At 38.6% G+C, this 12,541-nt stretch overlaps 1 protein-coding gene across 5 annotated transcripts in view; it reads left to right on the forward strand.

The window, feature by feature from the left end:
- Positions 1-12,541, forward strand: part of LOC126260870 (serine/threonine-protein kinase PRP4 homolog) — a 173,007-nt gene that overhangs the window by 111,143 nt on the left and 49,323 nt on the right. For all 5 annotated transcript variants that reach the window (XR_007546653.1, XM_049958301.1, XM_049958302.1 and 2 more), the window contains one exon: positions 1,149-1,381. Coding sequence is in view for 4 of the 5 variants with exons in the window: in XM_049958301.1 (XP_049814258.1) it covers positions 1,149-1,381 (233 nt within the window). In the remaining variant the exon portion in view is untranslated. The remainder of the gene's footprint in view (positions 1-1,148; positions 1,382-12,541) is intronic.

Here is a 12,541-nt window from a genome sequence, read left to right on the forward strand (position 1 = left end):
TGAATGCAGACAAAAATAGAACATTATGATAATCAGTACAGTATGTAACTGTTTTGTTTAATCCTTGACTCCCAAGGTCCGTGTCTCCGAAGAGGTTTTGAGTTCTCTGTGTTTTGTGTTTGGCCACTGCCAACAGTAGCAACTAAGCAGTACTGTATGCTGCGATAGCACTAAAATAGTAATTCTTGCATGCCATATTTCATGTTACTGTGTTGTATTTCAGTTATTTGTGCTAGAATGACTATTGAAGCACTTCCTACTCCTTTGTGGGCATTACTTACATGTCCTAGTAAAATAAAGCTCACAGTCAACAGTGAGGGTAGATGTTACATTATGAGGCAGAAACACAGGTTTAGTGGTTGCATACTGCATGGAAGGTGGGGCTTACATCCTCCACACTACTGTGTAAAAGTTCCACTGTTCATGAGAATGTTATAGACTGTATCAGCTACATGTAAGTTACAAGTATTCCCAGGTGTGAGTAGCTGCAGTTACGTATCCAACTATGTCACAAGTAAATGCACAAGCATAGTTTAGTTTAAATGAATGAAACTGTAAAATTATGAGACACAATTAGCTTCTGGAGACAGAATATCCCTTCTGCTGATACAGCAGAGACACAATTAGCTTCTGGAGACAGAATATCCCTTCTGCTGATACAGCAGAAGGGATATTCTGTCTCCAGAAGCTAATTGTGTCTCACAATTTTACAGTTTTGTTCATTTACTACACATAAAAATACACAATACTGTCTTAGCTTCTGGAAATATGGTTGTTTCTCAGGGAGGTGAAGTGGATAGGTTTGGAAGATTAGAAAGAAGGGACAAGGCTCTTCAAACCCAGGTCAAGATGGATTGACCTTTTTCAAGAACATGGGAAGGATGAGTGGTACATAGCACTATTAAAAAAAACTATTTTTAAAAAAAGTCCAGCCACATTGCAACTGTGTTATAAAAATTAAATTATGTAGACCTATACCCATAGGGAGCTTACATATGAATTACAGTTTAGCGAGATTTGAAAATTTATGTAAAACTACTATCTCTCCCTCTCTCTGTCTCCCCCCCTCCCTCTCCCAGTTTTTCCTTGTGTTCTTTAATTTGGTAAAAGCTGCTAATTAATTTTTTTTAAATTGTTTGAATTTACAGAGTCCAAGTACAGTTGACAAAGCCCATGGTGGTCCTGAAAATCCTAGTCTCACTGATAACTGGGATGATGCGGAAGGATATTATAGGGTCAGAATTGGGGAAATCATGGATGGTCGATATGTTGTTTATGGATACACTGGTCAAGGCGTATTTTCAAATGTAATACGAGCTAGAGATAGTGCAAGAGGTACTATGGATGTGGCTGTGAAAATAATACGCAACAATGAAATTATGTGAGTATGCTGTGCAGATAACTGAATACTTATAATACTTACAGCTTAATATGAAATTTTGTAAGTAGAATATGCTTAGCTATCAAGGGACTTCTTTTGAGCATATGCCCACTCCGACACCCCCCCCCCCCTCTCTCTCTAGTTGGTTCTCTACTCCGCCCCCCTCCCTCCCTCCCTCTCCCTCCCTCCCTCCCTCCCTCTCTCCCTCTCCCTCCCTCTCTCCCTCTCTCTCCCTCTCCCTCCCTCCCTCCCTCCCTCCCTCCCTCCCTCCCTCCCTCCCTCCCTCCCTCCCTCCCTCCCTCCCTCCCTCTCTCCCCCTCCCTCCCTCCCTCCCTCTCCCTCCCTCCCTCCCTCTCTCCCCCTCCCTCCCTCCCCCCTCCTCTCTCTCTCTCTCTCTCTCTCTCTCTCTCTCCCTCCCTCCCTCCCTCCCTCCCTCCCTCCCTCTCTCTCTCTCTCTCTCTCTCTCTCTCTCTCTCTCTCTCTCTCTCTTCGTAGTTATTGAAAGGCACATATACACGACTAAAGACTTGGGTAGCTGTTGGGCAAATCCTTTTATAAGCTATACATCACACACACACACACACACGAGTGGCCACATTGTGCTGGCACAATGTAGCCATACAAGCGTGTGCGGGTGAAGGTGGTTACACATTCACGGCCATCTTTTGCATACTGTATAACTGGAAAAAGGATTCGTCCAAAATCTACCAAAGTTTACATTTCATAAGGACTTTCCATTACCTTTTTAATATTCGCTTGGTATCCGTGTTATGAATGTGATAGATTTAACCAACATTTCAGTACTAGGAAAAGGATTTATAAATACTTCTACCAGTAATAAAATGTATTGACTATTTAAATTATTTAATTAGCAGCATACTTAGAGGTTAGACCTTATAATCAGATTACTGGGCGCTGATGATTGCGCAGTTGAGTGCCCAACAAAACCAAACATCATCATCATCAGATTACAGTGGCATTGCAAAAAAAATTTAACTCAAGTGCACATATATATTGAAGTTTCTTACTGTAGTCTTGGTATGTGCCCTGGTCATCCTATGGAGGAAGAGGATATACCCTAATAAGAGGTGATGTCACTTTGTATGATGGGCTGCTCTTTGCATGACAGTTTTTTTTAAACAAACACTCACTTTGTTCTTGTTATGTGGCAGGCTTCTTATTTTGTGTTGAGGTCCCTCTATTTCTATGCCTCTTTTGATCTTGATAGTCATTGTTCAGAAACTTTTAAAGTTACCTTGAAACACTGTATCACGAACACATCAATAGTGCCGAATACAAGATGGCAGTCAAAACAAAGCTTATTTCAATTTGACACCAGGATTGACATATCAATACTCAAATCAAAATGAGCATTCTTTTGACCACCACCTTGTTTTCTGCCCTGTTGATGTGTTTGTGATATCATGTTTAAAGATAACTTTAAAAGTTTCTGAACAGCAGCTAACAAGATAAAAAAGAGCCATAGAAATAAAGGGACCTCAGCACGTCATAAGAAACCTGCCTCACCAAAAGAACAAAGTGAATGTTATTTAAAAATAATTTTCATGTGAACAGCAACCCATTGTACCTAGTGACCTTTTTATGTATTTGTCAGTGTGCGTGTGCGTGCTCACACACTTATGTTAAAGGTTTCTTTGTACTCCCACTGCAGCCTGATGATGGCAACCTTGAAACGTGTTGCTAATTAAATAATTTAAGAAATCAACAGATTTTGTGACTGGTAGCAGTATTTGCAAAATCTTTCCATATTTTTAAAACAGTCATTGTTGATTAAAAACCATTATAGCTTTAAATTATTTCAGTACTAGTCGTACAAATATTCACAAGTGAGATGTTTCATAAGCTATGGTTTATGACATTCTACTAATAAACATAACATTGCCGCTCTTGATCCACAGCTGAATCGTCATTATTAGTTTGAAAAATAGTGAATCAAAATACATTGAACTTTCAGAATGTGCATAATTCAAATTAAGAAATAATTTTGCCAAGTTTTGCAGCTTTTCCAGAATTATTCATTGAAATACAGCACATCAAACTTGGCCCAGAGTTTTTGAAATCTTGCCATGACTTTGTTACCCTTCATATCCAGGACAGTATGCTGTCTGCATGTCAAGAAAACTTTGCCTAATACCAAACCCAGCTATGTAGCCCTCCTAATGGACAAATTTTCCTGTCTGCATGTTAGTGAGGTACTCAGTTGAATGCTTTCAAAATTCAGTGGAGACAAGGATATGGTTATATTGCTTCCTGGCAAGTAACATATGTGTTTTCCTTTGATTGTAATTGATGTTTTGGAATCCCTGTGTGCTGTCTCGAAGAAAATACATTGTTCAGGATGAAGTATTATGTTCGAATTTTGAGAAATCTCCATAGGTGTCATTGATTCCATAGGTGATAATTATTTTACTGCTCGTCATGCACAAAGGTAGGACATGTTTCCACCCAATCCCTGAGTATTACATTCTGTCAGAGAACTGTTGTAAAATTTATTTTGAAATGCAGATGTTACACCTGTAAATTTTGCATAAATTCTACTGGATCCTTTTTGGTCTTGTTAATTTTGAGCAAGAGCAGCTGTTTTACACACTACTGATGATGATTTTATATAATTCATCTCAACAATGCTACAGCAGTTAATATGCTCCTTAACTTTTGCTTGTGTGTTTGCATTTGAAGCAGATTACAATTTTTTTTTTTTTTTTTTTTTTTTTTTTTCCCCCCTCTGTTAACAGCTTTGATGCCCATATCTTCAGCAAGTGCCTCAGTATCTATTCTTTTGCCACTGGCATGCTTAACATTTAATTAAATGATTAATGGAAAATCTCGTATAAAGATGTGAAACAAATACTAACAAAGAGATAGAGGGGCTGGCCAGTACTTAAGTCAGCTCAGTACAGCCGATAGATACACAAAACAGAACAGAAGATTAACGTATCCTAGCTTTCGGAACTCTGTTCCTTCATCAGGTAGGAGAGAGGGGAAAAAGGGGAAGAAGGGAAAGTGGATTCATTTACTCACAACACAGGTTATGAAGCAACAGGGGAAAGGTAAACAGGGAGGGTCTACCTGTTTACACTCTCCTCGTATTTGCCTGTTCTTTATGACCTTGGCCATCATGATTTTGGTTTGGTCAGTGTTGAACTGGTCAAATGTTTCGATCCATTTCTGGATAAGGAGAACATTTGGAGCATCATTTACATTACACAATCCATGATCACTGCAAAATTTCCTCCGTGCTACAATCACCAAATCATCGCTTTTGTAAAATTCTCACACAGAGAATGTGCAGTCTGTTCTCAGGAAACATTCCACATTGACTAAATTCCTAAGGGCCAAGCAAGTGATGAATGTACCTCAACCTCACCTCTATCTCTTTGTTAGTATTTGTTTAACATTTAATTACAATTTTATAGGCATATTCTTGAGATTGTGCACTAGGACTATGGGTATCTCAAAAGAAAGTTTATGTTTGAAGACCTCTCTGCAGATGCGCAACAAATTGGAGGTGAGGTTGGGATACGTTCATCACTGTACCCCAAACGGGGGGAGGGGGAGACTTTGTAGGACACATAAAGCATTAAAACTACCATCATTCTTATTTTTTTAAAGCAAACCTACATCTACATACGTACTCCGCAAGTCATCATACAGTGCATTGCATATGGTACCCCATACGACTACTAGTCATTTCCTTTTCTGTTCACTTGCAAATAGAGCAAGGAAAAAACAACTGCCTATATTCCCCAGTATGAGCCCTAATCGCTGGTATCTTGTCTTCGTGGTCCTTAGGCAAAATTTGTGATAGCAACAGAAGAATTTTTCTGCACGCAGCTTCAAATTCAACTCTCTAAATTTTCTCAGTATTGTTCCTCGAAAAGAACATTGTGTTCCCTCCAGGCCTTCCTTTCTGAGTTCCCAAGTCATCTCCATAATACCTGTGTGATGTTCGAAGCTATTGGTAATAAATCTAGCAGCATGCCTCTGAATCACTTTGATGTCTTCCTTTCATGGTGTATACAACCCAGGAGATCCGGGAAAAACATGGGGATTTTTTCGTCCGGTAGAAAACTGGGAAAAACCAGCGAATTTTTCATTGTTTTAGTTAAATTTTTGTGATTTTGACTGGTAAGAACCAGGATACTACCGTATCCCGCTTCTGCAGAATAATACTGCAGCGATAAAACATGAACACGTTAAAAAAGTAAAAAAAATTAAACTCAAGTTGCAAAGGAACTTCACCATATACAACAAAACACAGTGCTCATACAAGTGTCTGCCAACCAAAGTGTGTCAAAGGCTTTAGGAAGAATATGCAGTGCTTCCTAACAACAAATTGCCTCCAATGAGTGTGACGTGACAGCTGTTTACATTAGATTCATTTGAGTAGTTGCGGGCGGGCTCTTGCGCATGCGCAGTTGAGTCGCGTATGAGTAGTACCTTCTCCCGCTTCTGGCTACAGATTTGTGGCTGCGTGCCACTATCTAAATTTCTCCTGTTTGGAAATATCGTAGATCCGGGGGTGATGCACAGAGCAGTCTGAGTTGTAGAGGGTAGGTGGGTAGTCTCCACATGACCTGTGTTTACATTTAGTGATTTTGCTGTTTCCTCTTCGTTTATTGCTCTCACATTAAATGAAAACAAAATGAATTTCTATGGCCGGGAGCTACAAAATGAATTAAAATACGTTCCCATAATTAAGGAAGGCTAAAATATGTTGTTAGTTTCAGGTTTTATTTCAACCTTTCTGACAGTCAAGCATTAATCGCCTTGCAGAACAATGAAGTTATTTTTGTCTGTTTGCTAAAGAGATTTGGCTTTTATTAATCTTTTGCGCTAAGGCAGTCAATTTATTTGAAACAAATTGTTTAATTTCACACTGATGGCTAGTTTCAACTGTTCGCTGCATTTCAAGTGCACGTTTTCCACCTTCTAGCTCGCATGGTATTATGCCATAATAAAGAACCAAACATGTGATAATACAGCACTGGTACTCAAAGAAAATTTACATCTGAATCTGGACATACGATTGTGCACTTTAAGCCAAATTATACATTTTAGCATGGTTCACTAATTTCTGATGCTCTTGAAGTATCCTTTGATGCCTTGTTTCTTTTATGACGTAATGCAAGATCTTTTAATGTTTTACACGTACGGACATGCGTCATCGTAACTGCGCATTCGCAGTGACACCTGTTATCTGGCAACTACTGAAACGAACCAATTTCTAACAGGTCATGGGAAAATATTGCGAATGGTGGTTTGAAAAGTGTTAGTTTCAAAGTAAATTTCCTTTTACACAAGATGAACTATGTGGGAGAATGGACGATGAATTTCTTAAATCACAGAGCGTTTGACCCTCATTTAAAAAACAATTCTTTGAGGATGACCATCTAGAAGAATTTCGAGCCCAGAAGATCAGACATTTACGTCGTTATTAAAAATTTTACTAGCACATTTGTGTGATGTATATTAAAGTGTAACACGCGCAAAAAGATTAGCATTATATGTGGAATCTTAGCTTCTCTTGCAGCTTATTAATCTTTGAGACCAATGTTATTTGTGAAAGCTTCGTTTTTCTTGTAGCAACACTATGTGTATTAATTTAAGCCATTAACTTTTCTTTTTTGTGTGTTCGCACTTCTTAAGAGTGATCTTGCTATTGGTTGACTACATCACGTGTCCTACGCTGTCATCGGCTGGCGAGATCACGTGACGAGCTATGGCTGGCTCACTAAAGCATGTCGCAATCTCAATTTCATTGCTTCGGAAAGTAACGTGCAGTGTTTGATGGAATTCGAATTTATACCTCCCTAACACAAAAAAATGCAGCGTACATGTTGCTGCACATGAAAGATCTTTCCAAAACTTGTTTCTTCCCCCCTGGGTTTCGTTTTCTAAAGTGCCGGCAAATTCTATGTCTGTGTAGAAAACCATTAACATTCTAAGGATTGATAAGTTTTACAGTGCCGATGAAAAGTATACTGTCACTTAACATGGAAAAGGTGTATTTTCACCCGGGAGAAAGTGTATTTTCAATCAGGAAACCCGGGCAAAATTGAGGAATTTTTTTTCCTTTTCCATGTATTCACCCTGTCCTTTAATTCTGCATGGTGGGGATTCCAAATACTGAAACACTACTCCAGAATGGAATGCACTAGTGCTCTATATCCCATCTCCTTTATAAGTGAGCTACGCTTCCCCAAAGTTCTCTCAATTAAACAAAGTTGACTATTCACCTTCCCTACTACCACCTGGACATGCTGATTCCATTTTATACTACTTTGCAACACAATGCCGAAGTAATTGATGTGACTGGGTCTAGAAGCACACTAATAAAGCTATATTTGAACGTTATATGATTCTTCTCTACTTGTAGAGCAAGCTGCCATTCATCACACCATCTAGGAATTCTGTCCAAGTCATCCTGGCTCCTGCTGCAGTCACATAACATCATCTTCCCATACACTACATCATCATCAGTAAACAGCCTTAAATAGCTGTGCACAATGTCTGTCAGATTATTTATTTAAAAAATGCTGTGACTTACCGAGTGAGAAAGCGCTGGTAGATATACACAATAAAAACAATAAAACACACACACACACAAATTTCAAGCTTTCGCAACCCACAGTTGCTTCATCAGGAAAGAGGGAAGGAGAGGGAAAGACGAAAGGATGTGGTTTTAAGGGAGAGGGTAAGGAGTCATTCCAATCCCGGGAGCGGAAAGACTTACCTTAGGGGGGAAAAAGGGACAGGTATACACTTGCGCGCACACACACATATATCCATATGTGCGGATGGAAGTAGATGAATATGGAAAGAAGGAAAAAATAGGCAGGTACTCAAAAGAGAAGTAAGAAAGGAAAACTAGAAATGGTTGCCAAGATCGAAGAAGAGAAAGAAGATAGCCCCAAAGACAGGAAACCCTTCCCACCCCCCTTACCCAGGATCCCTACTTCGCCGGTACTTGAGTGAGAAGCCAGAGGAGGCAAGTTAAAATGTTAAACGTCTCCTACAGAACGGACATTCTCATGTTCGCATTTGAAGCTCCGAAGAAAATCTTAGCAACCCCTATTGAACGGCAAATGGTGAAGAATCGTTCACACTTCACACTTGTCTGCGAGGGTTGTCTGGAAGGTGTGGTGTGTGTTCTGCGTTAGCCATGATTTATTAGTTAGTGTGAATCATGCTTTAATCTACAATACCCATCCCTTCCAAAACCAATGCAAACACTCCCCTTTACATCACATCTCATAAAAGGTATAAAATGTTCTATAAAAATAGAAAATTATACACTGCAATCAAATAGTTATTTAGTTAATTATTTTACGCTATATTTTATACACACACAAAATACTCTGTTCAGTATATGTCTTCTAGACATCACTCAGTTTAAACATTACTTAATTTTATACCTTTCACTCAAATAATATTTTGTTCGTTTCTTTTCTTGTCTAGAGATCACTGTTCATCTGCGATTCTCTTAAATTGGTCCTAATCTTGTAGTCATATCCGGTTACCTAATTACTAACATTATAGTATAGTTTAAGAATTCAAGAATAGATTATAGAATAGTTTAAGAATTGAAGGGGATTCCGTGCAGGAAAACTAAGTTTGAAGAAACACCGAAAACAATGAGGGATCTGACGGTCGTACGTCCGCCGGTTAACAAAGAACATTAACGTCCCTGGGGGATAGATGACTCTGCCCGGGTCCCATGGATCTGATATTAACTTCAATTGAACAAGTGCAGACCAGTACCTCTCATTAAATTTTGTTTGAAAGTCTCCCACTGCAAAACAGTCACCACTTTCCTGGGTAACACAAGATTAGGTGACGGTACATTTTTTTCTACTTTGTTTTGGAAAGCTTGAATTCTTTCCACATGTCATCTATAACCTTGCTAGTATCATTAAGTTTGGAAGAAGCAATAGTCTAAACATTGTCAGAGGTTATACTCTCGGTAACTTTTCGATCTATGATTTGTTCAAATGTTTCCTCCAAACTACATACATTTATAATATCAAAGTTAGATGTATTCTCTTTGAAGTATTTACTGACATTATCCACTCGAGTACTGACACCTGTAATTTGCGATTGAATAATCGGTATTAATTTCTTAGGCTGTTTCGAGGTAATCATTCCCTGTATTACATTATTGTATTCACTATTGTACACGTCTTCCAAAGATTCTAAGTTTTCAATAGGTTCTGCTTCTACATTATTACATTTGGCATCGAATTCAGTTTTTGAAGCACCCATGCCTTCGCATAGATTACTAGATTCTTTGCTCTGAGTGTCTCTTGACATTTAACGAACCTATATTCAACGTTTGAATTTGTAGAGTTTCATTCTGAGCCTTTAATTGAGAATTTATTAAGTCTAGTCCTTTATTTAGAATCTCACCTCGAGCCTTTAATTTAAAATTTATTGAGTTTATTAAGTCTACGTGTTTTTTAATTCACATCTAAAGCTGCACTCTGAGCATTGAAATGAGCACTTAAAGCTGCACTCTGGGCTCTGAAGTGAGTGTCTAATTTAGCATTTCAAGTTTTGATCAGATTTACTAAATCAGACCAGTCAGGCCCTTCTTTAGTAATTCTCATAGCCATGGCTGGTTCTGACTTCTCTCCAACTTGTTGTATACTGTCCATAGGCTTTAGCTCTTGTGAGCATTTAATACTAATTATAATTATACCAATTACACAATCAAAGTTCACCCCACAGTATTTTGTAACATTTCTTACTAGAGTAATAAAGTTTCTATTTCACGCTCACCCGGCGTAGAATTGTAGCTGCATTGCTTATTTCACGCTCACCCGGCGTAGAATTGTAGCTGCATTGCTGAGCGGATGCGTAATCACCACTGGTGAACAGCACTGGCGCCGGCAGCGTCAAATGTTGGTTTCGGCGTCGGTGAGCGTATGTGGAATCAGACCCGGTGATCAGCGACTGGCGCCGCCGTCGTCGGCCTTAGGCTGGTTTCCACGTCTGCGTCCTCGCGATGTGGGTGAGAGCCACTTACTCCCCACACCAAATCTTCTTTGATGAATAATTCTCATTGTATTTCTTCTTAGTCTAATATGTCGGAATCTTCTCTCTTTTCTTTTAGCATAATATCTTTCTTACGTCTTTTCTTTTATTGCATTTATTACTTTTCACCATTTGAACTTTTAGGTCAAATCCAGTTCCGTGAAACAGTTCTCTTGTCTTTTTTATACCTGGTTGCTATGGAAACACAACATATCTTCTGCTTTAATTTATTTTTTGCCGCTGGTCGCCACGTTCTAACACGGTGCGACAGTAAGTAGTAGTGTGACTTTGGATTGCAACTAAAATCCACGCCCCTTTCACATCAGTTGACTCACTTAATATGCACAGCCAATCTTCTTCTCTGGATAGCCGGCTACGTCGATCTCCTAAACCTCCTTCTCCGAAGAATAATGCTGGTTACAGGAATTTCTCAGACTCACTCTCTCTCTCTCTCTCTCTCTCTCTCTCTCTCTCTCTCTCTGTCTGTCTCTGTCTCTGTCTCTGTCTCTCCTCTTGAAATAAGTGGGTACTCGCGGAATACTTTTAGTTTAGTATTGGTGTATTTCAACTTCCACAAAGAACAGATTCACCACTTCTCACATAAATATTTGAATGTTTCAAGCCAACTGATTCGTTTAGCATTAGATTCGATTAAATACATTTTTTTTAGCATAGTTTTGGCAACCACATAATTATGAACATGTCTTACTTCTAGCAAGCCCAGCACATGAAGTACAATTAACTGTCTATAATCAGGTGTTCATTTTTCTTTAACAATAATCACAGACTCTAAAACAGCAAGTAATACTACATGATTACTTCTTGCTCTACCAATACTGCTTCCGTGGCGCGAGTGGCAAACCCTTGTCAATGCCGTTTGACCGTCGCTGCTCGTGATTCCTTTCCATTCTGCACACACAAACATAGGTCGTGTAGTATGTACGTTCTCTCTCACTTATTTTTAAAATATTGTGTGTTCGAGACGGTAGAAGGACGAGTGGTTCTGCAATTTACGCGGAAATTCTCGAGGCACAACGAAGAGCATGGCATGAGTGTACTTGAATTGAAGGCAGTGACCACCGGGTATATATATTTTAAGATAGCTGTACTTTTATTTATTTACACAAATTATTGTTTTATATGTTTCATACAGGCTGTCCTAGGAGGAATGGTGAATATTCAGGCATAGGACAGGGACCGCCATTCAAAGCAAAAAAGTCTAATAAACATGGGTTCTATAATACATACATTAAGAGCTACAAGGACTTCATCGTCTTCACCATTGTGAAACATATCACTTCTACAGAAGTTCTTAAAGGCATGCATTTTAGAACTAACTTTTACTAGACAACTTGTTGTTTTGATCCATACTATTTCCTCTTACAGTATGAAATTCAAAGAGCTTGCAGTAGAAGAGATTTGTTTCGTAGTATCGAAGTGCTTATAGCTCTTAAGACATACATTTTATTGCCTGTGTTTACTAGACTTCTTTGCTGTGAACAGTCATTCCTGTCGTATCCAGATTATTGTCCATTCCCTCTGGGACACCCTGTATAGTCATTTTAATAAACATTATGGTTAAGGAACTAACAAACAAGGAGTAATACAGCTCAGTGGCATCACATATGATGAGTAAGTACTTGCCAATGTTTATGGAAACTTTGTTGATTTCCATGAATTTTGTATATCTTGCAGTTTTGCATAACTACATAGTTTTCAAGGCTGACAGAAATTGCAGCAAACAGAAATTATGTACCATGTTTGAGATCAAAGTGATAGGACTCTGTTTTCATGGTTGTATTTTTTGCCCAGAAGCCACAGATCATAAGAACTAATGCGTGTTGTTGCAACATTGGCACAATGCTGCCATTAGTCTGCTTAGTAGTAAAAGTAACTACTTTGGTATGCTTAGGGACCTGAAAAATTTGCATTTTGTGATAAATGCGAATATAGTTGCAAATTATGCTTCAGAATATGAAATGCAAGATTACGTAATAAATGCTATTACTGAGTGAAATGTATCCAGATGAAATATTTTATCAGACATAATTCAGAATAGTTATATTTTTGTGTATAATTATCAAAATGTAATGAATTTTTGGT

This window comes from Schistocerca nitens, chromosome 5, assembly GCF_023898315.1.
Source record: "Schistocerca nitens isolate TAMUIC-IGC-003100 chromosome 5, iqSchNite1.1, whole genome shotgun sequence".
Lineage (NCBI taxonomy): Eukaryota > Metazoa > Arthropoda > Insecta > Orthoptera > Acrididae > Schistocerca > Schistocerca nitens.